This window comes from Physeter macrocephalus, unplaced genomic scaffold, assembly GCF_002837175.3.
Source record: "Physeter macrocephalus isolate SW-GA unplaced genomic scaffold, ASM283717v5 random_618, whole genome shotgun sequence".
In the NCBI taxonomy this organism is placed as follows: domain Eukaryota; kingdom Metazoa; phylum Chordata; class Mammalia; order Artiodactyla; family Physeteridae; genus Physeter; species Physeter macrocephalus.
In genome coordinates, this window is record NW_021146011.1 from 7,918 (window position 1) to 35,293 (window position 27,376).

Below are 27,376 nucleotides of genomic sequence, written 5' to 3' on the forward strand. Positions count from 1 at the left end.
AAGACAGAAGCATCACGCAGTAGCTACTGGCACCCACCTTCAGACAATGAGGAGAACCATCCCGAGGGTGAAACTTCCCTCCAAGGAGGAAGGCTGAGCAGAACCATGGACAGAGCCTGGGTCCGTGATATTATTGAGCTGCTGAATCAACCAACTTCAGAGCCCACCTACCTCTGGCTCCTTGTTACATGAGGTAGTTTACTTTCTTTCTTTCTTTTTTTTTTTTTTTAAATGAGGTTGTAAGTTACTTGTAGCAGAAAGCAACCTGATAGATTCAGCATCTCAAAATATTCCATCACACCTGAACTCCAGACCTGTGGACCCAAATGCCTGCCAGCCCTTCCCCTTGGCTGTTCCATAGCATCTCACACTCAATAAGTCTAAAACTGACTTTGTTGTCTTGGGGCCCCTTGTCCCCCTTTACCGATCTTCCCTGTTTCTGTGAAAAGTCCCACCATCTGCCTGGTTGTTCAATTCAAAACCTTGGGTACTCTTTGCTATTTCCCTTTCCCTCACACTGACAATCCCCACTTAGGAACTGCAGATTCTACCCCCCGAATAGTTCTCAAATCCATCCACTTCTTTGCCCATCACCATCTCTTGCATGTTTCACCGCACAGTCTCTGAACTGGTCCTCCATCTCCTTCCAACTGTATCTGAACACCACAGCCAGAGTGACCTTTCTAAGATGCAGATCTGAATACTTCACCCATTAAACCCCTTTCTTTCCCTTTTCCTTAGAATAAATTCTAAGTGCCTTAATATGTCATATAAGGCCCTCGGTGACCTGGCCCTCATTGCATCTTTCCAACCTCAATGCAGTTCCTTCCTTTCTAGCCTTCATTCCAGCAACGTAGAACTACTTTCACTTTCCAGACATGCTCCCTCTTGTCTTCTGGCTGATGTATCTACCTAGAAAGTCCTCCTCCTCTCCCTGCTTCACCTGAATAACGGCTGTTCATTCTCCAGAGCTCACTGTGGTGGTGCCTCCTTTGGGAAGCCACCTCTACCCTAAGGCTGGGTTAGGTGCTCTTCCTCCTGTTCCCACAACACCATCTCCTTATCCCAATCACATCACTCAGCATGAGAGGTTGGAATTGTATGCTTATTTATCTCTGTCCCCCACCCAGACTGTGAGCTCCTTGAGAGCAGGGACTCTGGCCTACTCCCTGCACCTAGCACTATAATTGAGTGAAGAAGAGCCTTCTAAATTCAGAAGTGAATTTTGACTTCAAGGCAAGGGTAGGATGGAATGGAGTTGGAGGACAGCATGGAAATAGACATTTTCAAGCAAGGGGAGGGGTGGTGGTAGCACAATCTGATCTGCTGGCTAAGTGTGCTGAATAGGTTTAGGTGGATGGCAGGGCCAGGCCAGGGGAAAAGACCACTGAGGCAGACGATGTAACCCAGGCAATAGATGACGGTGGCGGGGCTTCCCTGGTGGCGCAGTGGTTAAGAATCCGCCTGCCAATGCAGGGGACACGGGTTCGAGCCCTGGTCCAGGAAGATCCCACATGCCGCGGAGCAACTAAGCCCGTGCGCCACAACTACTGAGCCTGCGCTCTAGAGCCCACGAGCCACAACTACTGAGCCTGTGAGCCACAACTACTGAAGCCCGCGTGCCTAGAGCCCGTGCTCCACAACAAGAGATGCCATCACAATGAGAAGCCCGCGCACCGCAACGAAGAGTAGCCCCTGCTCGCCGCAACTAGAGAAAGCCTGCGGGCAGCAACGAAGACCCAACGCAGCCAAAAAGAGATGATGGTGGCCTGGACGAGGGTGGTGGCCGTGGGGACGGGGAGAACCATACAGCCTTGAAAGAGTTATGAAGTAGAATTAACTGAATTGGGGGTAGGTGAAGAAAAGAAAGGAGTATAAGATGAGGTGAGTTCTGATTTGGGCCACGGAAGTCCTAATGGTGACTTCATCTTAGGCCGGGGAATCCAGAAGGAAGAACGTGACTGCAGAAGGTGGAAAGCGAGGTGAGGGGCTCTGCTTCGGACATTTGGGGCTGCCGATGGGGCACAGAAGTTGAGAAGGAATGGACAGAGAGGTAGGAGGAAAACCAGAAGTGTAGACAGGAGTCATAGATGCCGAGATAGTGGGAGTCAGAAGAGAAATAACCTGAGGCAGGGGGAAAATACTGCTGAGCCTCCTTTGCATTGACGCTCCCATGACACAGACACAAGTGCACTAGGGAGGGTCCCCCCCTCCCCTCCCCTCCCCTCCCCCATTTACTATTCTACGATTTTTTAAAAATCCAAGTATAATTCACTTACAATATTATATTAGTTTCAGATGTATAACATAGTCATTCCATATTTTTATACATTACAAAATGATCACCACTGGAGAGGGTTCCCTTGATAGCAGTTTTATTTGATTTAAAAGTGAAACTCAGACCCTGACCCGCCCACTAATCTTGGGGTCGTGGCAGGAGTAGACTCATCCTGGGGATGGTCGGCCTCTTACCAGGACGAGAAATGGGGGAACGTATAGACTCTTACCGGGACGAGAAATGGGGGAACGTATAGACTCTTACCAAGATAAGAAATGAGAAACATATGGATCATGTCTCTGTGGGCGTGGAGAGGCCCAGCTGTGGTGCTGGGTAGGGTTTGGCCACGGCCAGGGAAGGGGAGACTGGAGCCATCTGGTGGACACATGCAGAGGGGGAGGAGACTAATTCGGGACTGGTGTTTGGATTGGGGCTTCGAGGCCTAGGGCAGGGCCAGGGAGCTCTGGACCAGCAAGTTCAGTAGCTGTGAGTAGAAGACTTGTCCAGCTCACTATGCTGCTCCTTGTGAGACTCTGTCACCACCTGCTGGGGGCCGAGGCATGTGAGGGGCACAAACCATTCAGCACCACCCTCCTTCCAGCTCCTTTGTGGCACGGTGTCCCCCCTCCCTGGCATAACCAGTTGAGGCTCCAGTCTGACCATCCACCTCCATCTCCCTGTCTCACTCCCACCCCAAGAATCACTAACCCACAAACACCCTAAGATTACCTGCAGCCAGGCTGGGGCTCAGAAATACTATGAGAAATGATGGGGTCCTACACTCAAGTGACCCATCTCACCTCCCCATCCCGGGTCTCAATGGTCTTGATCAGAACCATCTTCCGGCTGTGGCTCTCCTGGGGAGGCTCCACCTCAGGCACTGGAAAAAGCAAGAAGAGAGGTGGAAGGGAGGAGGCTTGGGATTTCTCTTGTTTTAAGCCCTCACTCCATCTGGGAGGTGAGGGAGGGGTGGGGAGGGGCAGAGCCTGAGGAGCGAAGGCGAGTGTAGACCAGGACTCAGAAGTTCACGGAGAGAACCAATCCCTGAGCAGAGCCATAGTAAGAGTCCAGTCAGGGCAGAAATGGACAAGGGGACAGACAGTTGGAAGTCAGACGTGAAAGACTCACCAGTCGTCTTTATACTTAAGGATGCAAAGGAATGGACTGGCACGGAGATCCTGGGGGCGAAGCACTCGGTCAGCTACTCCGCTGAGCCGCTGGCCTCCCCCCACTCCCCCGCCCCCAGTCCTGACCACACCCTATCCGACCCGCCCCTCACCGGCTCTCCTCGCCCTCAAGTAGCTTCCGGTAGGTAGCGATCTCGATGTCCAGGGCCATCTTGACGTTGAGGAGCTCCTGGTACTCTCGCAGGTGTCGCGCCATCTCCTCCTTTAGCTGCCGCAGCTCCTCCTCGAGCCGTGCGGTGCCCGCCTGGTACCCGCCGGCTTCCAGGGCAAACTGCTCCTCCAGCTCCCGCAGCTGTCTGAGCAGCGCCTCGTTCTGGGGGTTGGGGGTGAAGAGGGGGGGAGTCAATGGGGGGAGCAGCCTTCATCCTCCACCCCCTGGGCGGGGGCGCGCAGCCTGGTACTCACCGTGCCGCGAAGCCCGTCCACCTCGCACGTCAGGCTCTGGATCTGGCGTCGCGACTCGTTCATCTCCTGCTTGGCCTGGCGCAGGGCCTCGTGGTTCCGGTTGGCGGCGTCGGACAGGTCCGCGTACTGCGGCCAGGGGGGCAACCCGGACGTGAGTGGACCAGATGCGCCCTCCCACCAGCTCCCCACCCTTCCAGATCCTCCCAAACCCTCCCGTGCCCTCGCACCTTGGACTTGTACCACTCTTCTGCTTCCTGCAGGTTCTTCGCCGCGATGCTCTCGTACTGGGCACGGATGTCCCTCAGCGCCGCCGTCAGCTCGGGCTTCACGGTCGCCTCCATCTCGACCTGCTGCACCTGCTGGCTCTCCACGCTCATCTGCAGGTCTCTCAGCTCCTGCCGCCCAGCGCGAGAGGCCGAGTTCATCGCGCAGATCCCACGCGGGCCGCGCGGTTGGTGCACAGAAAAGAGAAGAAACACTTGAATGAACAGAAGGGGGCGCCAGGGAGTGCAGCGCGCTTGGTACTGCACGGCCCGCGCCACGCCCGTACTAAGCCTCTGGCCGGGTTACGGGGTTGCATCTCCGCTGCTCGCCACCAGGCGGCGCAGGGGTGTGAGTCAAACCACCTGTAGAGGTGTTTGAGAGCCTGCGTCTACCCTACGAATCTCACTTCGCTTCCTCAGATCCACTCGCCAGTCTCTTCCAGAGCTTGTACTCCAGGTCCAACGAGACCACCCACAACCTCCTGACACCCGGGTCCACCCACCTCCTCGTGCAGCTTCTTGAGGAACTCAATCTCATCCATCAGAGACTCAATCTTGCGCTCTAGCTCCAGGCGGGACAGGGTGGCGTCGTCCACGTCCTTCACGGGGTGGCAGTGGGGGTTCGAGAGCAGGGAGGGGTTGCTTAGGTCGACGAAGAGCCTGGCTCTCCCTGTCTGCCTCTGGAGGCTTCTGGTCGCCTCCCTTTGCCCACAGATGCCACCCTGGATACGCAGGCCGGGGGTAGGAATGGGGAGACCGAGCTCACCTTACGGAAAAGCACGAGGCTGTGCTCCGCATCCTCGCGCTTGCGAGTCTCCTCCTCCAGCCTGGGGGGAGGAGTGTGCAGAAGCTGAGCTCCGGGGTCACCGCCCAGCCGTAAGACCGCGACCCCCAGGATCTGGGTCAGAGGCTGCTACTGCCCAGGACCCTGAGGAGGGGTCTTCAGGCTGCCTGATGGAATTGCCCCATATTTCCCTTTAACCTGCTGGGAGCTGAGATGCGGCCCCTTCATACACAGGGGAGACATAGTAACTCCCCCTTCCTCCCCTCCTCAGAGACTCAGCAAAGTGGTAGAGGGGGATTGGGGGTGTTGCCCGCTGGCGAGGATGCTGCCTGCACACGCCCAGGTGGACAAGGCGGGCCACTCCCTCTGGCGGCCGCCTCGACGGCCGCCGCCCAGCCCCGGCCCTGTCCCCTGACCTCTGCTTGAGCGCCGCCAGGTCCTCCACCAGCCCGTCGCGCTCCACCTGCACCCGGTCGCGCTCGCGGCCCAGCAGCTCTAGCTCCCTCCGCAGCTCGCGCAGCTCCTGCTGGCACAGCTGGTCGGCGCGCGCCGGCTCCTGGCCCCGGGCCTGGCTCAGCTCCCCGCGCAAGGCCGCGTTCTGCTGCTCCAGGAAGCGCACCTTCTCGATGAAGTTAGCGAAGCGGTCGTTCAGCTCCTGCAGCTCCTGCTTCTCGTTGCTGCGCGTGGCCAGGAACTCCTGGTTGAGGGCCTCGGCCATGGAGAAGTCGAGGCGCTCCGAGGGCAGGCGCAGGAGGGCGCCCGCGGCCGCCCGGGGACTGCGGAAGCTGCCCAGGCGCACGGAGGAGCCGGGGGACGCCGAGCCCAGCAGGCGGCTGCTTGAGAAGCGGGAGCTGGCAGAGTAGGAGAAGGCCCCCGGGGACAGCGAGGGCGGTGGCCCGAAGGTGCGGCGGTAGTAGGTGGAACTGACGCTGGACCGGAGGCCCGACGGGTGGCTCATGGCGGCCGAAGATGGGTAGTCACCGCTGGCAGAGCTTGTCCGGGCGCTGGGAAGGAGCCGCAAACCGCTGCGAGGTGGCTTTATAGCCCTGCGGGCTCAGGGGGGGCATGGGCTGCTCCTCCCACTGGCCTGACGGTGGGGCTATGTGGGGAGGGGGACGCCCCACCCCTGCGGAGCAGCAGGAGCGCCGCACCCTCCCTCCCTGGTTGCCGGCGTCCTGCCTACTTGATTCCCCCAGTTGCTGGTGGGGAAGGAAACAGGGATGGCTACCACAGGCCACAGGCAGGCGGGAGGGGGGGTTCGGGTGTTGGGGGGGGTCAGTGCCTTCCAGCAAATATCCGGAGCTGGAGCCTAGGGTGGGAGGGCCTCACTGGAACTGGGGTCCCTGCCTGAAAGAACTGGTAAAAACTGGGGGCTAGGTGGATTGGATGTTAAAGGGCAGGCTTCTGGCACATGGGCAGGGAGGATGTAGCCCAGGTGCAGGGAGAATTGGCCTGGCTTAGGCCCCAGAGGCTGGGCCTCCACATGGCCCCTGAAGGCTAGGCTCTGCTTTCAAATGCTGTCAGCTGCCCCCTCTGTCACCACACCCAGGGAGATCTGGGGGATCTCCAGGTCCTTCTCCTTGATGAATCTGGTTTGGTTGCCAGGGGAATGGGAAGAGGGAGGATGGGAGAGAGGGGTGGGATGGATAAACCAGGGCGGGTCTCCACTAACTCCTGGGGGACAGGAGTGCAGAGGCAGCTGAGATGGGTGAGGAAGGGCTGCTCTCCCTGTAATCCCCAAGGCTCTGTGAAGGGTTGCTGCCTGGCGCCAGCTCTGCTGCTAATGGACTTGCTTCTTCCCCTCCCCCTCCCCTGGACACTTGGCCAGGAGGTTGCCTGCTGATGTCTCAGCCTTAAAGACACAGATCCCAAATCTACCCCAGGTCCCAACAAGGTGGGCACATCAGAGGGGGCTGAGGGTGACTAGGCCCAGCTCTGGGTCCCACTTGGGAGGGTCTGTGCCATGCCAGAGGCTGAACTGAGTGAGCTAGCGTGTGCTGTCTGGCTTTACTGGATTCTCCCTTCCCCCAACCCACCGCTGCTCAGTCACAGCCTTACAGGAACCGGGGCGATTCCTGAAGTAGGAAGGGGAGGGGGCTGAAGGGTAGCAGCTGCTGCCAAGGCTGAGAGATAGACACACTGGCAGGAACCGGTTTCCAGTACTGAGGAGCTGCAGGTACCCAGCGATAGGCCGGGATGGATGGGAAGAGAAGGGGAAAGAGAAAGTGCCCATCCCCATCGGCTCAGGGACTGAAAGAGGAGAAAAAGGCCCAGAACAGAGCCACAAGCCTGTGCACACACACAGATACATATGCGTAATAGCACCGTGCACCTATGTGCACACACATTAGACACACCCAACCACAGGGCCCTTCATACCCTCCCCCACCCGAGTTAGCAGGGAGGCTGATGTCTGGCCTTTGCATGTCAAACAGCTTCCAGAAAGCAGGCACAGGCTGCCCAGGAGTGGACAGAGGCAGCTTGGATGGTCTGCAGGAGTCGAGGTGCTGAGGCCTGTTGGGCTTGCCAGGAGCTAAGGGGCTGCCGCCGCTGGGGACTCCAGGGCTCTCCAGCAAGGACGGGTCCGTGTAGGATTGGTCCTGAGGACAAGAGCTGGGCGTCTGGGGAAACAGGTCTGGGACTCCGGGCTGCACCTCTGGCTGAGGGGATGAGGAGGGCGGCTCCCTGGCTGGCCATCCCCTCAGCACTGCAGGGCAGAGGGGCCTCCCTGCCTTTGTGTGTCCTCTGAGATGGGCCAACGCCCTCACGCTCACATCCCTACCGCCTTTGCCTTGTCTCCTCTCCCGGCCCCTCCTTCCTTCTGGGCTATTAGTTTCTCCCTGAACAGCTGCCAGGTCCTTCTCCTTGATGAATCTGGTTTGGTTGCCAGGGGAATGGGAAGAGGGAGGATGGGAGAGAGGGGTGGGATGGATAAACCAGGGCAGGTCGCCATTAACTCTTGGAAGTGGGGAGGGGTAGGGTCCTGCCTGGGTTAGGGGGAGGGGGCTTGATAGGTGTGAGGAGGGGAATGAGGAAGCTAGGTGCTTTCTGCTGCAGCCCTGAAGCCCCATCCACTCCAGCCTAGGCCCTGCCCTGCCCTGCCCTGCCTTCTGTCCTCGGGGTACCAACTGGGAGTCTGAGCTGGTACTTCACGCAAAGGGACAGGTAAGGCCCGGGGAGGACGAGCTCAGGCTTTATCTTTATAGGGAAGTGCTGGCAGACCTGGGCCTTTCAGAGTAGAGGCCTCTAGGGCTGGCCCCGGGGAGTTACCAGTGGGGTTCCCATCCTCTCCCCTGCTTAAGCTCCCAGCTCACCACCCAGAAGCCTCAGAGTAGAGGGACCCGGGACCACCTCGGCAGGGCTCTGGGAGCTGTAAGGCTAGGGTCTGGCCTGGGTTTGGGAACCAGGCCTGCTGGCAATGCAGAGAAGACTCCTCCCCCGTCCTCAGAAGGAGCTGGGCCTGGGAGGTCTTGTGGCCGGAAGAAAAGTAGGAAAGGGTCCCGGTTAAGAGCCAGGGCTCTGGCATTCAGCTACCAAGCTTCCCATCTGATTCCAACACTCTGTTGTACAAATGTAGTCTCATTACTACGTCCTCTCATGTGCTCCAGCAAAAGGGGGAAAATTGTAGTTTCCACCTCATAGTGTTGTTGGGAGGGTTAAATAAATACATGTAAAATACTTAGGACACACATAATAAAAGCTGAAAACGTAAGCTAATTTTATTACTACTACTATTACTACTATTAGAAATTGTCAGCCCCCAAGTACAGTGAAGAAGGATCTGGACTTCCTTTGGATTGTCCCCACAAAGAGCAGTGCTGGGCCGGTGTGGCAGGAACCCAGTACTTCCTGGCTGATGGAAGGAGGGAAGGGTGGCCTCAGTGCACTGGGCAAATAGTATACTGATCAAGACACGGACTCTGGACAGACTGACTGCATGGGTTTGATCATGACTCCTCAACTTAATTAGCTGTATGCTTTGAGTTTGGTTGAGTGATTTTAACCTCTATTCTCTCCATTTTCTTTGTCAGTCAGTGGGGATGATAATAATAGTACCTAGCCCATAGTGTGGAGGGGTAATTGAGTTCCAGTATGTGAAGCACTTAGTGCTTGGCACATAACACATGCTATATAAGTATTAGCCAGCGTTATTATTACCCCTCCTCCTTCTGCTGTCCTTGGCTGCTCTGGCGAAGGCTCAAAGAGAAATAACCACTGTATTCTGAGGTTTGCAAGGCAGGTAAGCAATGAAGTTTAGGTTACTGGCAAGAGAGCTGCTAAATGACAGGCCATGGACTCAAAGCTGGATGAGGAGGGGGTGTGTAGACAAGAGAGGGTGGGGTATTGGGAGAGTAAAGAGGTCCATAGCTGGACTTCCAGGCAAGGCCAAAGAACAGTCACAGTACAAGGAACTGAAAGAGGCACTGAGAGGGTAGGAAGTTGTTTTCAGAGAGCAGGGTGCATGAATTCGTGATTCTGGAGCTGGGGTATTTATGGATAAGATTCGCGGGGTGGGGCTTCCCTGGTGGCGCAGTGGTTAAGAATCCGCCTGCCAATGCAGGGGACACGGGTTCGAGCCCTGGTCCGGGAAGATCCCACATGCCGCGGAGCAACTAAGCCTGCGAGCCACAACTACTGAGCCCATGTGCCACAACTACTGAGCCTGCGCTCTGGAGCCCGTGCTCCGCAACAAGAGAAGCCACTGAAATGAGAAGCCTGAGCACGGCAACGAAGAGTAGCCCCCGCTCACCGCCACTGGAGAAAGCCCGTGGGCAGCAACGAAGACCCAACACAGCCAAAAATAATAAATTAAATAAATTAAAAAAAAAAAAAAAGATTCCCAGGGTGTTTCTAAGGAGTGAGTGGCTAAGGTGGGATGGTGGGAAAGGTCATGGGAGAAGAGATCAGGCCATCAGACTGGGTACTTACTAGCTGTGTGACCCTGGGCAAGTTACATATCGTCTCTGAGCTTCAGTTTCTTCACCTGTAAAATAGGAATGATGATACCTTCCTTCCAGAGGTGTCATGAGATCTAAATGAGGTGTTATGCATAAAGCGATTAGCATGTTGTGAGGCTCACGGTAGGTGCTCAACACTGTTGATTGCCTTCTTCCCCTCCCATGTGACAGAGAGGAAACAGACACACAGAATCAATGACATAACCCTAATTACTTGTACCTAAGGGTTAGCTGGCATCTCCCTGCCCCTGCCCCTTGAGGTCTAGGACTGGCTCAACCTCCACTCCACATCCTGGGGAAATTCCAGTGTCCTCCCCAAGATCTCTTTGCCTCCTGTTGCTTCCTCTTTGCATCCCTAGCTCCAGGTCCCTGCTGCCCCTGAACTGGCTGACCTTACAGCTAACTCTCCACAGTGTCTCAGATGTGGAACTTGGCACTGTCCCTCGGGTCCTGTGATCTCCTTTCCCATCACTTGGGTAGGAACTGAGGCTCAGAGGGACAAAGTTGCCTGTCTGAGGTTGTGCAGTGAGCAAATTACGGCTTCCTCTCCAGGAAGACACGTCCTGGTTGGTCAGGGCCTGCTGGTGTTCTGTATTCTGGGCCTGCAGGAGCCCAGATGAGCCCCAGCCAGAAGGAGTCCAGCTCCATTCGAGGTGGGCTCTCCCAGGCTGGTCTGGCTGCAGGGTCCCTATTGACAGAGTGGCTCCACCGGCGTGGAATCCTTTCCCCATTATCTCCATTTGGGGGCTCCACTCCTCCCTGTTAGGGAGCACCCTGGGTATCTTCTCTATCTCATCACTTCTCTCACTGTATAATATAGCAATAGCTAACATTTCCTATGTGCCAAGCACTATGCTAAGCATTTTACACGTGTTATCATTTTTAATCCTCACAATAACCCTATGACATAGGTACTACTACTATTCCCATTTTACAGTTGGAGAAACTGAGGCATGGAGAGGTTAGGCAACTTGCCCAACGTCACACAGCTAGTAAACTAGTAATCTGTTTATATGTCTGACTCTCCTGCTCCCTGACAATGTGATATTTGAGGGAACCCCTCAGATCTTATTCACTTTTGTGTCTGTGGTGTCTAGCACAGGACCTAAGTCAAACAGCTGTTGGTTAAACTGAAGGGAACCCAGAGGCACCTGAAAAAAATTTTTCCTGTGGTTGTCGAGTCAGGAAAATAGAGAGGTGTGTTGCTGCCACCTTCTGGCCAGATGCTAGAATGACATGTCTGCAGTCTGAATCCAGCCACGTTTATTGAGTTTAACACTCAAGGCTCAGGAACATTGGAATTTGGGGGATGCTCCAAAACTATTTATTATGACCTCCTTTTTAAAGATGAGGGGACTTCCCTGGTGGTCCAGTGGTTACGACTCCACGCTCCTGATGCAGGGGGCCCAGGTTCGACCCCTGGTCAGGGAAATAGATCCCGCATGCTGCAACTAAGAGTCTGCATGCCGCAACTAAAGATCCTGGATGCTGGAACGAAGACCCGACACAGCCAAATAAATAAATAGTTTTAAAAAAAGAAGCACTTCCCTATTCTTTAAAATAAATAAATAAATAAAATAAAGAGGAGAATTAGAGTGTGTAAAATAGAATAGCAGCACTGGTATTAGGACTTCTGAACCCTGATTTCATTCTTCCCCTGGGCTCTAGGAACCTCCTCTGCACCCCCAGAAGCCCAAAGCCAGGGAAGGAGGCAAAGTCTGTCCTCAACTCCCCGCTTATCCTCTACTCTGTCCACAATCTCCTGTCCTACTACCCTCACTGTAAAATTGCATCTCCATCCATCTGCCTGCCTGATCCTTCCAACCAGCTACCGGTCAACTGGAGAACAGGAGAGCAGCTTATGGCCACAGGGTGCTAAGTGACCCTTCCTCCTCATGGTGTGGCCTAGAGACCTGACTCAGAATCACCTGGGGGCCCATTAAAAAGCAGATTTCAGTGCTCCACCTAGATCTTCTGAATCCCTAGAATTCTGCATTTTAACAAACTTCCTAGGTGATTTTTAGTGCACATGAAAATTTGAGCAGGGACGTCCCTGGCGGTGGTTAAGACTTTGCCTTCTGATGCAGGGGGGTACTGGTTTGATCCCTGGTCAGGGAGCTAAGATCCCACATGCCTCGCTGCCAAAAAACCAAAACATAAAATAGAAGCAATATTGTAACAAATTCAATAAAGACTTAAAAAATGGTCCACATCAAAAAAAAATCTTAAAAAAAATCTGAGCATACCTGGATTAAGATTTTTTCTTTAAATTGTCCATTTCCCCCTCCCCCCTGCCATTTCATTTTGATTTTCAAACCCAGAGAAAAGTCTAGAGGGGCTTCCCTGGTGGCACGGTGATTAAGAATCCGCCTGCCAATGCAAGGGACACGGGTTCGAGCCCTGGCCCGGGAAGATCCCACATGCCACAGAACAACTAAGCCCGTGCGCCACAACTCCTGAGCCTGAGTGACACAACTACTGAAACCGGTGCGCCTAGAACCCGTGCTCCGCAACAAGAGAAGCCACCGCAGTGAGAAGCCCACGCACCGCAACGAAGAGGGGCCCCCGCTCGTCGCAACTAGAGAAAGCCCGCGCACAGCAACGAAGACCCAGTGCAGCCAAAAATAAATAATAAATAAATTTATTTTAAAAAAAGAGAACATTGCTATCAACACCAATATGTCTTTTCCCAGGGTATAACAATTACCAGTTGTTAATATTTTGCCACAGTTCCTTTGAAAGTAATTTCCAGACATTATGTCTCACCCCTAAGTACTTCAGCATGCATCTCCTAAGAATAAGGACATTTTCCTATACAACCACAGTACTATTAACCCCCCAAGAAACTTAACATTGATACAACAGTATTATCTAATATATAGTTTATATTCATATTCCCTACCCCTACAATGATCCCAATAATGTCCTTCATAGCTGTTTTCCCCTGATCCAGTACTCAAAGATAAAGAATTGTATTTGGTTTTCACCTGGGCAGGGATAAGTCTGGGATGAGCTTGGCATGTTTGCAGGACTGTAGAAAGGTGAGGCTGAAGTGAGATGGGTGGGAGGAGAGAAGGGAAGGTGACGTGAGAGGAGTGGGGAGGAGTCGGACCACAGGCTTTCTAAATCAGAGGAAAGGGTTTATAGCTTATTTTTTTAAATTTATTTTTAAAATAAATTTATTTCTTTATTTTTAATATTTATTTATTTATTTATTTATCTAGGCTGCACCGGGTCTTAGCTGTGGTACTCGGGATCTTCGTTGTGGCATGTGGACTCTTAGTTGCGGCACGCGTGCAGGATCTAGTTGCCCGACCAGGGATCGAAGCCAAACCCCCTGCATTGGGAGAACGGACCACCAAGGAAGTCCCTATAGCTGATTATAAATGCAATGAAAAGCCACTGAAGGGTTTTGTTTTATTTTTATTTATTTATTTATTTTTAATAAATTTATTTTATTTATTTATTTTTGGCTGTGTTGAGTGTTCATTTCTGTGCATGGACTTTCTTCTAGTTGCGGTGAGCGGGGACTACTCTTCGTTGCAGCGCGCAGGCTTCTCATTCCGGTGGCTTCTCTTGTTGCAGAGCACGGGCTCTAGGCGTGCAGGCTTCAGTAGTTGTGGCTCACGGGCTCTAGAGTGCAGGCTCAGTAGTTGTGACGCATGGGCTTGGTTGCTCCGCGGCATGTGGGATCTTCCCGGACCAGGGCTCGAACCTGTGTCCCCTGCATTGGCAGGCGGATTCTTCACCACTGCGTCACCAGGGAAGCCCCCACTGGAGGGTTTTAAGCAGAGGAATGATTTGATCAGGTTTATGACTTTAAAAGGTCAATCTGAAGACAATTTCAGATTTGGGACATTCTATCAGATGATTCCTAGGCTCTAAGAAGTCAAAGCCATTTTTTTTAAAAGTGAGTGTATTAGTTTTCTAGAGATGTCATAAGAAATTACCACAAACGTGGTGGCTTAAAACAACAGAAATTTATTCTTTCACAGTTCTGGAGACTGGAAGTCCAAAATCAAGATGTTGGTAAGGCATATTCCCAAAGCCTCTAGGGGAGAATCCTCCCTTGCCTCTTCCAGCTTCTGGTGGCTCCGGGAGATCCTTGGCTGCAGCTGTAGTGATCTAATCTCTGCCTCTGCCTTCACATGGCCTTCTCCTCTTCTGTGTCTATGTCTTCTCTTTCCTTCCTATAAAGACACTTGTCACTGGATTTGGGGACCCAGGTAACCCAGGATGATCTCAAGGTCCTTAACTACATCTTGCAAAGACCCTTTTTCCAAATAAGGTCATATTCACTGGTTCTGGGATATGGACATATCTTTTGGGGGGGGGCCTCCATTCAACCCACTACAGTGGGAGATTGTTCTAGACAAGAGACTAAGACATATAACAACTAAATTCAATCAATGTTCAAGCTTAAATTGGATCCTAGATTTGAAGAAGAAAAAGGCTACTGGAGAAATTTGTGTATTATATGCTATGGAATGATTATTACCGCTTTTAGGTGTGAAGACGGGAATGCGGTTGTATAAGGAAGGTTCTTGTTCTTAGGAGGTGCCTGCAGGAGCATTTAGGGGTGAAGTGTCATAATGTCCACAACCTTCCTTCTAGTGGGTTAGTTCCATTGTCCTCGATATCGTTATGGCGCAAGGCAGTGGTTCTGGCTACTGGGTAAGTGTGACAGAGAAGGAGGAGAGTTAGTCACACTGCTTGTTAGAATAGGACCCGGGCTTCTCATCCTGGTCTCCACTTGATTCTGCAGGTCTTATAAGAGACTGTGCCTGATACGAATTTCTTGAGCGCATGCTCATGCCTGAGATGAGACAGGACAGGGCTCCTGCCCCTCAGGCCAGCCACCAGGAGACTCCTTTTTGCAGTCATAACACTCTGCCATCTACGTTCCCCCTACCTCCTGTGGAGAGAGGCCAGGTGGCAGCTGAGCAGACAAGTTCAGAGTCTGATGCCCTACAAACGGCCCTGTCCGCCCTCTGCCTGCAGGCTGCACAGGTGCTCTTCTGACAGCTGGGTCTGACTGGGCCCGAGCTTTCCAAGCTTTCCGAGCCTGTGGATCTCACAGCCATTGAGGGCCAATTGTCAGCATCTGTTAGACGTTGTCTCACTCCCCAGGTGAATTCTCTCACACTGTTGTGTTGGCACATGGCCAGCGGGAAAGGAGGTGATGGAGGAAATGAGGATGGGGAAGGAGGAGACAAATGAGAGAAGGAAGGGAGAAATGGAAGTGGAGGGAGAAGATGAGGGTTGGGGAGAGAGGGGAGCAGTGGGGGAGAGTAAAAGAAACCAAATGGGCCAGAGAAGGAGAAAAAGCCCCTCAGGCTTTTTCCTCTCAAGGATCCAAGGGCCCCCCCACACAAGAGAATAACTGGTCAAATGGCCCCTGTTCATACCCTGGAGCCCCCAGAACCTAGCCTGGTTCCTGTCCCAAGAGTCCCCCAGTGCCACCCCCTGTCTACAAGGGCAGCTCAAAGCTCCTTAGGCTCTGGAAGATTTGGGACTGCCCTGGGGTTGAGCTCCTTCTGGCTGGGCTTCCTAGGAGGAGCTGGTTCTTCCAGAGTGGGCCTCCTTGGTCTTCTGTATCAGAAGCTATCTATACCTTCCGATCCACAGATCAGGCTATGGCTCCATTCACCGTTGCATGTAAAAGGGAAGAAGGTTTTTCAGGCCTGCAGATGTTTTCTGTGTGCTTTTAATCTGTGGCTTAAGTCCATCCAAGACTCCTGGAAAGACTGAAAGGAAGCAGCAGATCAGTTTGGTTGACCAGGCACTGCAGGCAGAGGAAGGTCAAAAACCAAGGAAAGGAGGGGAGGCATGGAATCTTTACTCTCCCAGGGCCAGTGTTTGCACTGGAAGGGGGATTATACAATTTTTAAAGGGCCTTAATATTTTTATTATTATTTCACTAAACTCTTCTACGAACTATTGCATGAGGCTTTTATATTAGTTAGAATACTTTTGGCAGGAAGCAATAGAAGACCCAACCCAAAATGACCCAACAATAAAAGGATTATAATCTTACATAATGAAAAATCCAGAGGGAGAGAAGTTTCAGGACTAGTTATTGAGGGGCTCAACATCCTATCCAGGACCCAGGTTCTTTGCATCTTTCTGTTCTGTTAGGCTGGGAATGTTAGCTTTTGTCCTCATATCTGTGCAGTTGTGATCACAAGATAACTGTGGCAACTTCAAGTATCATGTGCTCACAAAATAATGTCAAAAGTTCAAAAGAGAAAATCCTTTCCCTGTGTTCCTTTTTTTTTAATATAAGCAGGCTATTTTATTATTTTTTTAAATTCTAAAATATTTATTTATTTAGGCTGCACTGGGTCTTAGTTGCTGCACACGGGATCTTTTAGTTGCGGCATGAATGCAGGATCTAGTTCCCTGACCAGGGATCAAAGCCAGGCCCCCTGCATTGGGAGCGAGAAGTCTTACCCACTGGGCTACCAGGGAAGTGCCCCCTGTGTTCCTTTTTTTTTTTTTTTTAAATAAATTTATTTATTTATTTATTTTTGGCTGCGTTGGGTCCTCATTGCTGCACGCGGGCTTTCTCTAGCTGCCACGAGCCGGAGCTACTCTTCGTTGCGGTGCGCGGGCTTCTCATTGCGGTGGCTTCTCTTTTGGCGGAGCATGGGCTCTAGGCACGCGGGCTTCAGTAGTTGTGGCACATGGACTCAGTAGTTGTGGCTCATGGGCTCTAGAGCTCAGGCTCAGTAGTCGTGGCACACAAACTCAGTTGTTCTGCGGCATGTGGGATCTTCCCGGAGCAGGGCTCTAACCAGTGACCCCTACATTGGCAGGCGGATTCTTAACCACTGTGCCATCAGGGAAGCCCCGCTGTGTTCCTTTTTAAGAGCAAGGAAATTCTTCCAAGAATATCTTCCTATCAACCCCCATCCAGAAGACTTTACCTCCCCTCTCACTTGCATAATTGCATCACCTGCTGCTTCCTTAACCAGTCCCAGGCAGGAGAACTGGAATTACCTTGATGAGCTTAGACTAAGATTTGCCCTGGTGGTGGAGAGGCCCAGAGGGTGTGTTGGCAAATAAAACCACCAGCTGGGAATGGCTTGGGGGTAGATATGCGAAAGTGGCTGCCACAATTGCCCACCTCTTCTGACATGCGGCATATACTGCCTTGAATTAGGATTGTGCCTATGCGATCTGTCTCTAAAAACTGATGGGGACGAAAAAGCTAAATATATTCCCTATAGAACCCAGCACAGTGACTTGCACCAAACAGGTTCTTCAAAAATAATGAATGAATTAAACTTAAAAACTGCAATAATTGTTATAATAGTAAAATTGGCCATGATTACCTTTGTCAAAGACATTTCAGTATTAGTTTACTGCTGGGCTAGACATCTCCAGTGAGCCAAATGAAATATTTAATAAGAACAGAGTGGAGCAGGGGAAGGGGATAAAGTGTGACAGCAATGAGATTGTACTTATACCCACCTCCCCAATGAATTAAACGAATTTGTCAATGTAGACAAAATTCTCATGTAATTAGGAATGCTTTATATTCTGTTCTCTTTTTTATAAGAGAGAGAAAAAGAAGTCTTCTGGTGGGGAGACCAGTGTTCAAAAGCATTTCCTGTATTACGACTAAAGAAGACATGTCTCTAGTTCCATAAGACTCTGCTGCTGAATAGTTTTCTCCTGATGCAGAATCAGAGGGACCATCAGAGGAGGAAATAACAGTTTTTCCAGAACCTGATCAGGGCTGACAAACTCAGAGACACCAGTCTCTCGCAATGAATGGGGCAATGACAGGCTAATAAGGTGTCAGCACAGGGGACTTTCTCCATGGGGCTGAAGATGGGAACCTTCCCCACCCTAACACACTGGGTGTGTTTTCCCTTCATCTTCTGCTGCCCTGTGACTGCCAGACAGATACTCTGGCAGTGGGCTGCAGGAGCCATCTGCCTGGGTCATCTCTGCCAGCTTCACCTTGTGGCCTTGGTTGACAGGAGCTGACTATCCTGGCCCCAGTGCTTAGGGGAGCAATGCTCCAGGTGAGAGCTGTCCTGTCGGCACGAGTCCAGCCAGGTGGTAGCAGCTATCCATCAAGGACAGACTCCGTATCTCTACAATCTGAGAATTGATCCCCTGAGATCAGAAGGAGGCCTGAAATAAAGGCCCCCTCACTAGGAAGCTGCAGCCTGGACAGTGGCGACCAGCTGACTTTGCCCCTCTGGATCAGTGTGCTGCCACCCGGTCCCAGGAATGGGGCTCCTGGGAGGCGATCTGACAATAGCAGAACGAGATCTCCTTTCTCCAACGGTGGTTCCACCTAGAGCTCCACACAAGGGCTGGCCTCCATGTCGCTTCTTCCTGAGAACTGGAAGGCTGCCGGGCACGGTGGCGACTTCCCCTCGGGGTGCTCGGAGGCTGCTCGGCAGAGTGGAGTGCTGCTTTGGAGTCAGAGTTCTGGGCTCAGATTTCAGTTCGGCCACTTGCTCTGTAGTTTTAAGCTAGATGCTTAATCGATTGCTCCAAGGTTTGATTTCCTCAGCTGTGGAAAGGGGTGTGATGACATCACCTCACAGGTGCTGTGAAGATCATGAAACACCCAAGACGTGAAAGGGTCTTCCTGCCACCCTGACAGAGCCTCCTCCCCTCCCTCCCACAACCCCAGGCAGGGCTGCCACACACCTTCCAGAAGTCAGAGGCCTGAAGACAGGCTCTCTCTAAGCTCTACCCGACCTGGCCACCTCTGGCCTGATAGTGGGCTGTTTGACAGATTCCCACTGGAGCAGAGACATTTGCCAGCTGCCTCCCAAACACCTGGGATGACAGGTAGACCAGCCAGCACACTGGTGCTTGCAGCCATTCTCTCCTCCTCACCCCAGCTTGAACCACAGCTCTGCTGGGGTGCCCACTGGCCTCTCCCAGGGTGGGCAGCCTCCGTGGGGTGGAAGCAGATTGCTCCACGGATCAGGTCACGTGAGGGCAGCGTATAAGCTGCACAGCCAGAATCTGGGGCCCTAGCCAGTCTTGGAGCTGTATCCTCTTAGGCTTTCTCCATTTATCCCCATCAAGCCTCAGGGGCCTCAGCAATGCCTGCAGTTCTGAGCCCAGACTTTCCATTTGTGCTCAAGGGCAGATCAGATGATTGTCATCCACAAAGCAGTGACCTGGACCTTGGGGTATGTTTGTTCTTGCTGCAGGCTAACTTCTATTCACTTTCTCGCCAGCACAGGAGGGAGAAATCATCACTGCAAGGACAGATCCCTCCTCAACCTCTGGCACTTTGCTCTTTCAATTCTCCAGGCTCTGTTCTACCGGAATATTTTTTCTCAGCTAAACTCTTCTTTCACCTTCTTTCCCCCCCACACCATAGAGGCTGCTTAAAGGTTTCCAACCCTTTTCACATCTTGGCAGAAGATAATTCACCTGTGAGGCTTACAGAGGTCATTGGAGGGGCTCACCACTGGCCACGGGTGACTGGCCCAGGGGCTTCAGGCTCTTTAGGTTCCACCAGCCTGTTCTGAAGGCTGAGGGATGATAATCGGCAAGGCCTGAATCCCATTTCGGGGCACCCAGCTTGGTACATGCGGGCTCAGAGAATGGACCTTTCAGGTACTGTGGGGTATCATGCCCAGCTGAAGCTGGATGATTTATCTGTTCCTTCTCACACCCGAATGTCCTCTTCCCTCCAGAGCTCGCACTGTGGCAATCAGCAGATACCCCAGGTTGGGAAGGTCTCTGAGTACAGCTGGGGTGACCAGCCACTCCAAGGTTCATTTTCACCCCAGAACTCCCATGCTTAGGCTGCAGAAGGAATGTGGCCCATCATTTTGAGTAGCAATAGCTGACTTTGTACTCAAGGATGGGGCTGGGCTGGGCCTCACCCTGAAGGGCATAAGACCACCGTTGCTCTCTTGATGAATGCTGCAAGACCCTTCCAAGCACAAAGCTGAAACGGCACAGGCTGGAAGCTGTGCTATGCTCCAAGACAGAATGTGTTGGGATTTTTTTTGGTGTGCTGCATGGCTTGCTGGATCTTCGTTCCCCAACCAGGGATTGAACCCTGGCCCTTGGCAGTGAAAGCGCCAAGTCCTAACCACTGGACTGCCAGGGAATTCCCAGAATGTGCATTTTATTTATTTATTTGTTTGTTTATTTTTGGCTGCGTTGGGTCTTCGTTGCTCTGCGCAGGCTTTCCCTAGTTGTGGAGAGCGGGGGCTACTCTTCATTGCGGCGCGCGGGCTTCTCATTCCAGTGGCTTCTCTCGTTGCGGAGCACAGGCTCTAGGCACGCGGGCTTCAGTAGTTGTGGCGCGCGGGCTCTAGCGCGCAGGCCCAGTAGTTGTGGCGCGCGGGCTGAGCTGCTCCACAGCATGTGGGATCTTTCCGGACCAGGGATCGAACCCGTGTCCGCTGCATTGGCAGGCGGATTCTTCACCACTGCGCCACCAGGGAAGCCCCAGAATGTTCATTTTTAAAATGCTCTCCTTGGCACAGTGGATAGGACCCTGTGCTCCCAATGCAGGGGGGCCTGGGTTCAACCCCTAGTCAGGGAACTAGATCCCACATGCATGCCGCCTAAGAGTTCGCATGCCACAGCTATGGAGCCCACCTGCCCCAACTAAGACCTAGTGCAACCAAATAAATAAATAAATATTTTTTAAAATAAAATGCTCTCCTTAAAGACTAAGGGGGCAGAGGTGAGCAATGGGTAAGAGGTGAAAACAGCAGGAGGAAAAGGAAGGTGGTAACGGAGCACCATCAGAATAAGCTCAGGTGAACAGGTCTGCACCCACCCCCAGCTCCTGCCACTTGTTTGGCCTCCCCTCTCAGGCCAGCACCTAAGCACCAAGGCTGGCTCCTCCCTTCGGCATGACCTGGCCCTCTGATCATCCTTGTCATTTTTCATTGCTCGGTTCAACCTTACAGGTCACGCCACTGGTCCCGGAGCACCAATCGCCAAGCTCTCCAGCCACCCACACATTCATGTGCATTCTTCCCCCACCCTCATCTTCTCGTAGCTGCCTCCTGCCCCCGCTCAAGAACCACACTGCTTCCAACAGGTTCTCGGAACAGGGTCCGAATTAGGGAGCTCTCCTCTCCAACCTTTCTTACACACACATTCCTTCAGTTTTCCTTATTATTCCCCTACTTCAAATATTCCCCGTGACATACACTGGGTCAAGGACCAACACCATAACAACCTGAGACTATTGTAATTTTGTGTCTCGGCCTGCTCCACTTTCTCCAAGCAGTTAACTTCTACTTACTTATTTAGCTGTGCTGGGTCTTCATTGCAGCACTTGGGATCTTAAACTGTGGCATTCAAACTCTTAGTTGTGGCATGTGGGATCTAGTTCCCTGACCAGGGATCGAACCCATGCCCCCTGAATTGGGAGCACGGGAGTCTTAGCCACTGGGCCACCAGGGAAGTCCCCAAGCAGTAACTTCTTAAAGCACAATCTTATCTGCCATTGTAGGTTTTGGCTAAGTATGGAATAAATCAGCACAATTCCAAGCCCTGCCCATATGACTCCAATATTTTATGAATAATGACGGCAATAGTTCTGGCAGCCTGGCTGGTGACTTGAATTTTGGCTCCACCATTTATGAGCTATGTTACCTAACCCCTTGCTACTCCACATATGGTCTCAGCCGACCAAGAACACCTGGGAGCTTTAAAAAAAAAAAAAAAAAAAAAAGAAAAAAGGCAGTATCTGAAGCTGCACCTCAGACCTACAGATTCAGATCTGCAGGTGATTCACATCCACATTGAAGTTTGAAAACCACTGGCCCAATGTGAGCCTGTTGCCTCACAAAATGATTTTATAACCAGTCATCAATTCAGGTCTAAGTGAAATAGACAAACCCCTTGGCACAGTACACAGAAGCCACTTAAAACGCTGAGCAAATGATAAGATGGAAACTGCCAGCCTCCTCCATCCCAAACTGGCCTTGAAAAAGCAGAGCAAATATTTACTATGATACAGCTTGACACTGAAAACAGAAATATCACTTTTATTGACAAGATAGGGCCACAATGGGCAGCTCCACAGAACACAAATAAGACAGTACCAAGACAAGAGTGTAAAATTACAGCAGACAGGTTAATATTCTTCACCCTCCTCTTCTCCCTCAACACTATCAGCTCCAACCTCCTCATAATCCTTCTCAAGGGCAGCCATGTCCTCACGGGCCTCAGAAAACTCTCCTTCCTCCATGCCCTCACCCACGTACCAGTGAACAAAGGCACGCTTGGCATACATCAGGTCAAACTTGTGGTCCAGGCGAGCCCAGGCCTCAGCGATGGCTGTGGTGTTGCTCAGCATGCACACAGCTCGCTGTACTTTGGCCAGGTCTCCACCAGGTACCACAGTGGGAGGCTGGTAATTAATGCCAACTTTGAAGCCAGTGGGGCACCAGTCCACAAACTGGATGCTGCGCTTGGTCTTGATGGTGGCAATGGCAGCATTGACATCTTTGGGAACCACATCGCCACGGTACAACAGGCAGCAAGCCATGTATTTACCATGGCGAGGGTCGCATTTCACCATCTGGTTGGCTGGCTCAAAGCAAGCATTGGTGATCTCTGCTACAGAAAGCTGTTCATGGTAGGCTTTCTCAGCAGAGATGACAGGGGCATATGTGGCCAGAGGGAAGTGGATGCGGGGATAGGGCACCAGGTTGGTCTGGAATTCTGTCAGATCAACATTCAGGGCTCCATCAAACCGCAGGGAAGCGGTGATGGAGGACACAATCTGGCTCATAAGGCGGTTAAGATTCGTGTAGGTTGGGCGCTCAATATCAAGGTTTCTACGACAGATGTCATAGATGGCCTCATTGTCTACCATGAAGGCACAATCAGAGTGCTCCAGGGTGGTGTGGGTGGTGAGGATGGAGTTGTAGGGCTCAACTACAGCTGTGGAAACCTGAGGGGCTGGGTAAATGGAGAACTCCAGCTTGGACTTCTTGCCATAATCGACAGAGAGACGTTCCATCAGCAGGGAGGTGAACCCAGAACCAGTTCCCCCACCAAAGCTGTGGAAAACCAAGAAGCCCTGAAGACCTGTGCACTGGTCAGCCTGCAAAAGAAAGGACTTTTAATTTTAGCCTTGGCGAAAGGTGCAATGACTTCTTTGAATCCATAATCACATTGACTGAGATCTTTAAAAAAATCTTCTGAACAATATCTGCTAAGAAAGCAGTCCTAAAGAGCTTCTAAGTGCTAAGTGATTCAGAGAAACTTTTCACAATCAACTCTTGGGAGCTGGAGGGAGGGGATCTGTTAAAAGGCTATTTTAAATGAACTGTTTTCACTTCTGCAGGCAGAGGAATCATGAGGTCTGGAATGGATGCAGGGCTCAAGTTTTGGTGACTGGGAGGGCAACCTCTGGTGCCCTTGCTGTGACCGCAGAACAAAGGCAACCTCTTATCAGTTGGAGAGCTACCAACAGCAGGCCTGGGACCACCAGCCCCATATAATGGATGTCTTACAGATTTCGGCAGCTGATTTCTAGAATAGCCAAGATCCGCCCTGGTGCTGGAGTAGGGCCGGGCCTGGATCTGGCTCTACCCGTTCCTTGACGTGTGACTTTGACCAAATTCATTTCTCAATCTCAGTTTTCTCGTTTATTAAATGAGGAGAATAGTAACCTACTTCAGGTTGTTGAGAATTAAATGAGTATCTGGAACAGTGCGCGGAACAACAAGCACTAGTTATCAGAAAATCTATTCATTCTGGGAAAGGCGATTTACTGTCACAATTCCATGTCCTTGTGTCATTGGGGCTTTCCGCCACTTAACTGAGCTATTCTGGCTATTGTAGGAAAGGATGATTTTGTCATTTCAAACAAAGTATTCTGTTGACAATCTTCACTTCTCAAGGTGCTCAGAGATTTGTGGACATTCTCTATTGAGCCCCTAGTTCACTTCTCCTGTGGGTCCATACTCTGAATGAGATCAATGCCAGGGCAGACCCTAGTCTACCAATTTCACCCCTTAATCCCCATGTGGATACAGCAATAACACCAAGGACAAATGCAATTGTTTTGGTAGTTAATGAACTTCACTCCAGAACCCTCAATGGCTTTTACAAGGTTTATCTGTCCCTAAAGACAGGTTCTGATTTCCAAGTCAGTACTTGTAGCTGAAGCTTGACTTGCAAACATAGGAACCATTAGCCCAGTTCTGCTGGGAAGACTATGATAAACATCTGAAAAAGTATGAAGCCATGAATGTTGTAAGGTCATTCTTTTTAGAATAGACCAGTTGTTGCTGGGCTTAGCATAATGTGATTTTCCCGACAAGCTATTCCACCCAGGCCTTCGTTCTTGATTTTTAATTACTTACAAGCTGCCCACATGCCTAAGAAGCAGAGTCATCTGATTGCCAGACTCTTAATTAAAATGATCCGAACAGAACACTTATCAACTTTACCGATGTGAATAGTTGCCTTAGATTTTTCTGCCACAGGGCCAGTCCACACTGCCCTGAGCTCCGGTAGAAAAACGAGGGTACTGCTTTTTTGTGATTATATCTTAATACTTTCAAAGTTCCAATGACTTACTTGTTTCTGTAACAAGGGAGCTCCCTTGACTCCACTTTCAGTGTTGGAAGTTTCCAGTGTCAGCTATTTCTAGTCAGTGTTACACTGGCTTCTTTTGCTATGAACTTTCTGTAATAACACGTCAGCAGTCCAATTTGTATGAGTTTGATCAATTAATTACATGTCAGTCAGCCACCTACCCACTGTGACTAAGAAGACCTAAAAAGGGATGTCTCAGCCTGAAGCCGGGAAGCTGCCTGATTAATATGAACAAGGATGTTTAATGGTCTTAAATGTCAGTAAAACGGTTAAGGTGTCCGGGTACTCACCTTGACTTCAGGTAAACTGCCCTCACTGAATGAGCAATTGCCCAAATCTGCCTTGTAAGACACAGAAGGAGGCAAAAGAACACTATCCCCACCCCAAATAGTTGTCCCATAACTCAGGACCATCTGGTTTAGAAGTCCAGTTATTTAGTGGGCAGTATAAAGCTCATTTTAGTGTACAAAGAATGATTCTTGTAGTTTGGTCTCTCAAAACTGTAGGAGAAAACTCTCATCTACTTTAAATAAAGTACTGTGTTTACCAGTTTCCGAATTCGGTCCAAGACGAGGTCAATGACCTCCTTGCCAATGGTGTAGTGACCTCGGGCATAGTTATTGGCAGCATCTTCCTTGCCTGTGATGAGCTGCTCAGGATGGAAGAGCTGGCGGTAGATGCCAGTGCGAACTTCATCTGGAAAAGGAAAATGAAGCAGCCACCCATCACTAACAACCTGCACAAGTCTGCTTGACCCCAGGGCATCAATGGATCCCCCAGGATACACCTCCTGTTCCGGACCCCCGGGATCTCATTGGGATTACTGAGGTCAACTCACCAATGACCGTGGGTTCCAGGTCTACAAACACTGCCCTGGGCACGTGTTTGCCAGCGCCTGTCTCACTGAAGAAGGTGTTGAAGGAGTCATCTCCTCCCCCAATAGTCTTGTCACTTGGCATCTGGCCATTGGGCTGGATGCCATGTTCCAGGCAGTAGAGCTCCCAGCAGGCATTGCCGATCTGGACACCAGCCTGGCCAACGTGGATGGAGATGCACTCACGCTGTGAGAGGAAGAAAGGAAATGTCAGAATATGAAACGTCAGATGGGACATTTAGGAATGATGCACCGTAAATGACTATTAACCTTCAGAAGAGATCAGCACCTTTCTGGAGGCCACTCCTGCCCAGGGACTATTTCACAAGCAACAGCCTAACTCAGAGAAAACGCTTTGGAAAACCACAGATATGTTAATGAACTACTAGGCAAGACCGGAGACCAGACCTTCGCTTTGTAGCCACATTAGATGTTCAAGGTCAGGTTTCTACCTTCAGAATGACACAAGCTGCTCTAGCAATAGATTTTCCCCAACTCCTGGGAAATAGGCCTTCTGATTCCTTAAAGGCATGCAAAATTCCTCCTTCCAGCTGATTCATTCTCTGTATGACTGTGTAACTAGAGCTCATTCTGGTCCCTCTTTAATCCTATTCTTTAAAGATAAGAGCTTCTGGGGCTTCCCTGGTGACGCAGTGGTTGAGAGTCTGCCTGCCAATGCAGGGGACACAGATTCGAGTCCTGGTCTGGGAAGATCCCACATGCTGCGGAGCAACTAGGCCCGTGAGCCACAACTACTGAGCCTGTGCGTCAGGAGCTTGTGCTCCGAGAGGTCCGCGCATCAAGAGTGGCCCCCGCTCGCCACAACTAGAGAAAGCCCTCGCACAGAAACGGAGACCCAACACAGCCAAAAATAAATAAATTAATAAATTAAAAAAAAAAGAGTAGCTCCTGCTCACCACAACTAGAGGAAGCCTGCACGCAGCAACGCAGCCAAAAATAAAATATAAATTAATTAATTTTTTTTAAAAAAGATAAGAGCTTCTGCCTCTCCCTTTAAAACCAGCTTAAACCAGCAAACTGCAGCCATAGGACTCATGGAGAAAACACCAGATAAGCAGCAGTTACCTGTATTTTAAAAACTGGTCAGAGGCAGCCTTTTAACCCTGTGGAAGAATTTAATATTAAGGAAAAACATTTTCCTTCACTATCAACGCATCTTGAGGGGAGAGTGGTGGGGAAGGTGGGCGGGTGACGGAGACACATGGTAATAAATGCTAGAAGTGTCACCAAGACTTTATTAATAGTTTAAGAAATTAGCTGTCTTCTCGTAGAATGTACATATATCTCTGGCAATGTGGGGGAAAAGTCTATAATTTCAAAAATGTAACGATGTTAGGATGTTACCAAACTCATTTCTGCTTAGTAAAATAAGGCAGTGAACATAGAATCTATACCCACAGACTTAAGAGAAAAAACAAAAAAAGGATTTTTATTGTATTTCCATCATAAATCAGATTAGCGGCTTTGGAGACAGAGGTCTTTCAAATATCAACACCAAATATCTCCCATTACATTTTCTCCAAATAAGAGGGTTTCAAGTTTTTAAAAACTGCTAACAGGAATCTAGTTAAAGAAAATTCAACACCACCTAAGATCTCAAAGGGCCTAGTTTCATAACCCAAGATAAAACCCTCAATCACTCACAACCTTTGATTTATGGTCCCCTCCTTCTCACCTACACTCCCCATAAAACAATCATGGTCTGCTGACCTCATCAGCAAGCTCACTATTACCTGCCTCTACTTGCCCAGCTCTAGGGAGAGCTGGGCAAGTAGAGGCAGGTAATAGTGAGCTTGCTGATGAGTAGTGAGAGGGCAGGCGGCCCCGAAGGATCCTATATACCCCGACCCTGGCCACGTGGCGCTTATTAGTGGGAGAAAGGGGAGTTGTTTGTTCTAATGAACCCATGACTATTTAAAACTGCATCGTGGGCTTCCCTGGTGGCGAAGTGGTTGAGAGTCTGCCCACCGATTCAGGGGACACGGGTTCGTGCCCCGGTCCAGGAAGATCCCACACGCCGCGGAGCGGCTGG

At 51.0% G+C, this 27,376-nt stretch overlaps 2 protein-coding genes across 6 annotated transcripts in view; both read right to left on the minus strand.

Moving 5' to 3' along the window:
* Nucleotides 1-2,353: 2,353 nt before the first annotated feature.
* Nucleotides 2,354-10,944, minus strand: PRPH (peripherin). Of its 5 annotated transcripts, none has more exons than XM_007107498.4 (9): nucleotides 5,334-10,944; nucleotides 4,900-4,960; nucleotides 4,637-4,732; nucleotides 4,098-4,265; nucleotides 3,871-3,996; nucleotides 3,558-3,778; nucleotides 3,407-3,456; nucleotides 3,079-3,158; nucleotides 2,354-2,821 (listed from the first exon to the last, which is right to left on the minus strand). In XM_007107498.4, exons 1-9 carry the CDS (start codon nucleotides 5,873-5,875, stop codon nucleotides 2,756-2,758), a joined length of 1,410 nt encoding a protein of 469 aa, XP_007107560.1. In that variant the 5' UTR covers nucleotides 5,876-10,944; the 3' UTR covers nucleotides 2,354-2,755. The 5 variants fall into 5 exon arrangements, with proteins under 5 accessions (XP_007107560.1, XP_007107559.1, XP_028341988.1 ...); XM_007107497.3 differs by having other exon boundaries at nucleotides 2,354-2,824; XM_055083272.1 differs by lacking the exon at nucleotides 2,354-2,821 and having other exon boundaries at nucleotides 3,055-3,456; nucleotides 5,334-6,116; nucleotides 9,847-10,941.
* Nucleotides 10,945-21,856: 10,912 nt separating this feature from the next.
* Nucleotides 21,857-27,376, minus strand: part of LOC102980636 (tubulin alpha-1C chain) — a 7,465-nt gene continuing 1,945 nt past the window's right edge. Inside the window, exons 2-4 of the mRNA XM_007107499.3 lie at nucleotides 25,288-25,510; nucleotides 24,997-25,145; nucleotides 21,857-22,947 (exon numbers count right to left, since the gene is read on the minus strand). Of these exons, the coding sequence (XP_007107561.2) occupies nucleotides 21,973-22,947; nucleotides 24,997-25,145; nucleotides 25,288-25,510 (1,347 nt within the window). The 3' untranslated portion in view covers nucleotides 21,857-21,972. The remainder of the gene's footprint in view (nucleotides 22,948-24,996; nucleotides 25,146-25,287; nucleotides 25,511-27,376) is intronic.

What these genes read in the sequence shown, in the direction of transcription:
- PRPH (XM_055083272.1), bottom strand. Translation starts at nt 5,875, where the DNA reads ATGAGCCACCCGTCGGGCCTCCGGTCCAGCGTCAGTTCCACCTACTAC. An exon ending in CTGGCGGCGCTCAAGCAGAG is followed by an intron (nt 4,961 to 5,333) that starts GTCAGGGGACAG and finishes TCCTCCCCCCAG; the next exon opens with GCTGGAGGAGGAGACTCGCA. An exon ending in GCCTCGTGCTTTTCCGTAAG is followed by an intron (nt 4,733 to 4,899) that starts GTGAGCTCGGTC and finishes CACCCCGTGAAG; the next exon opens with GACGTGGACGACGCCACCCT.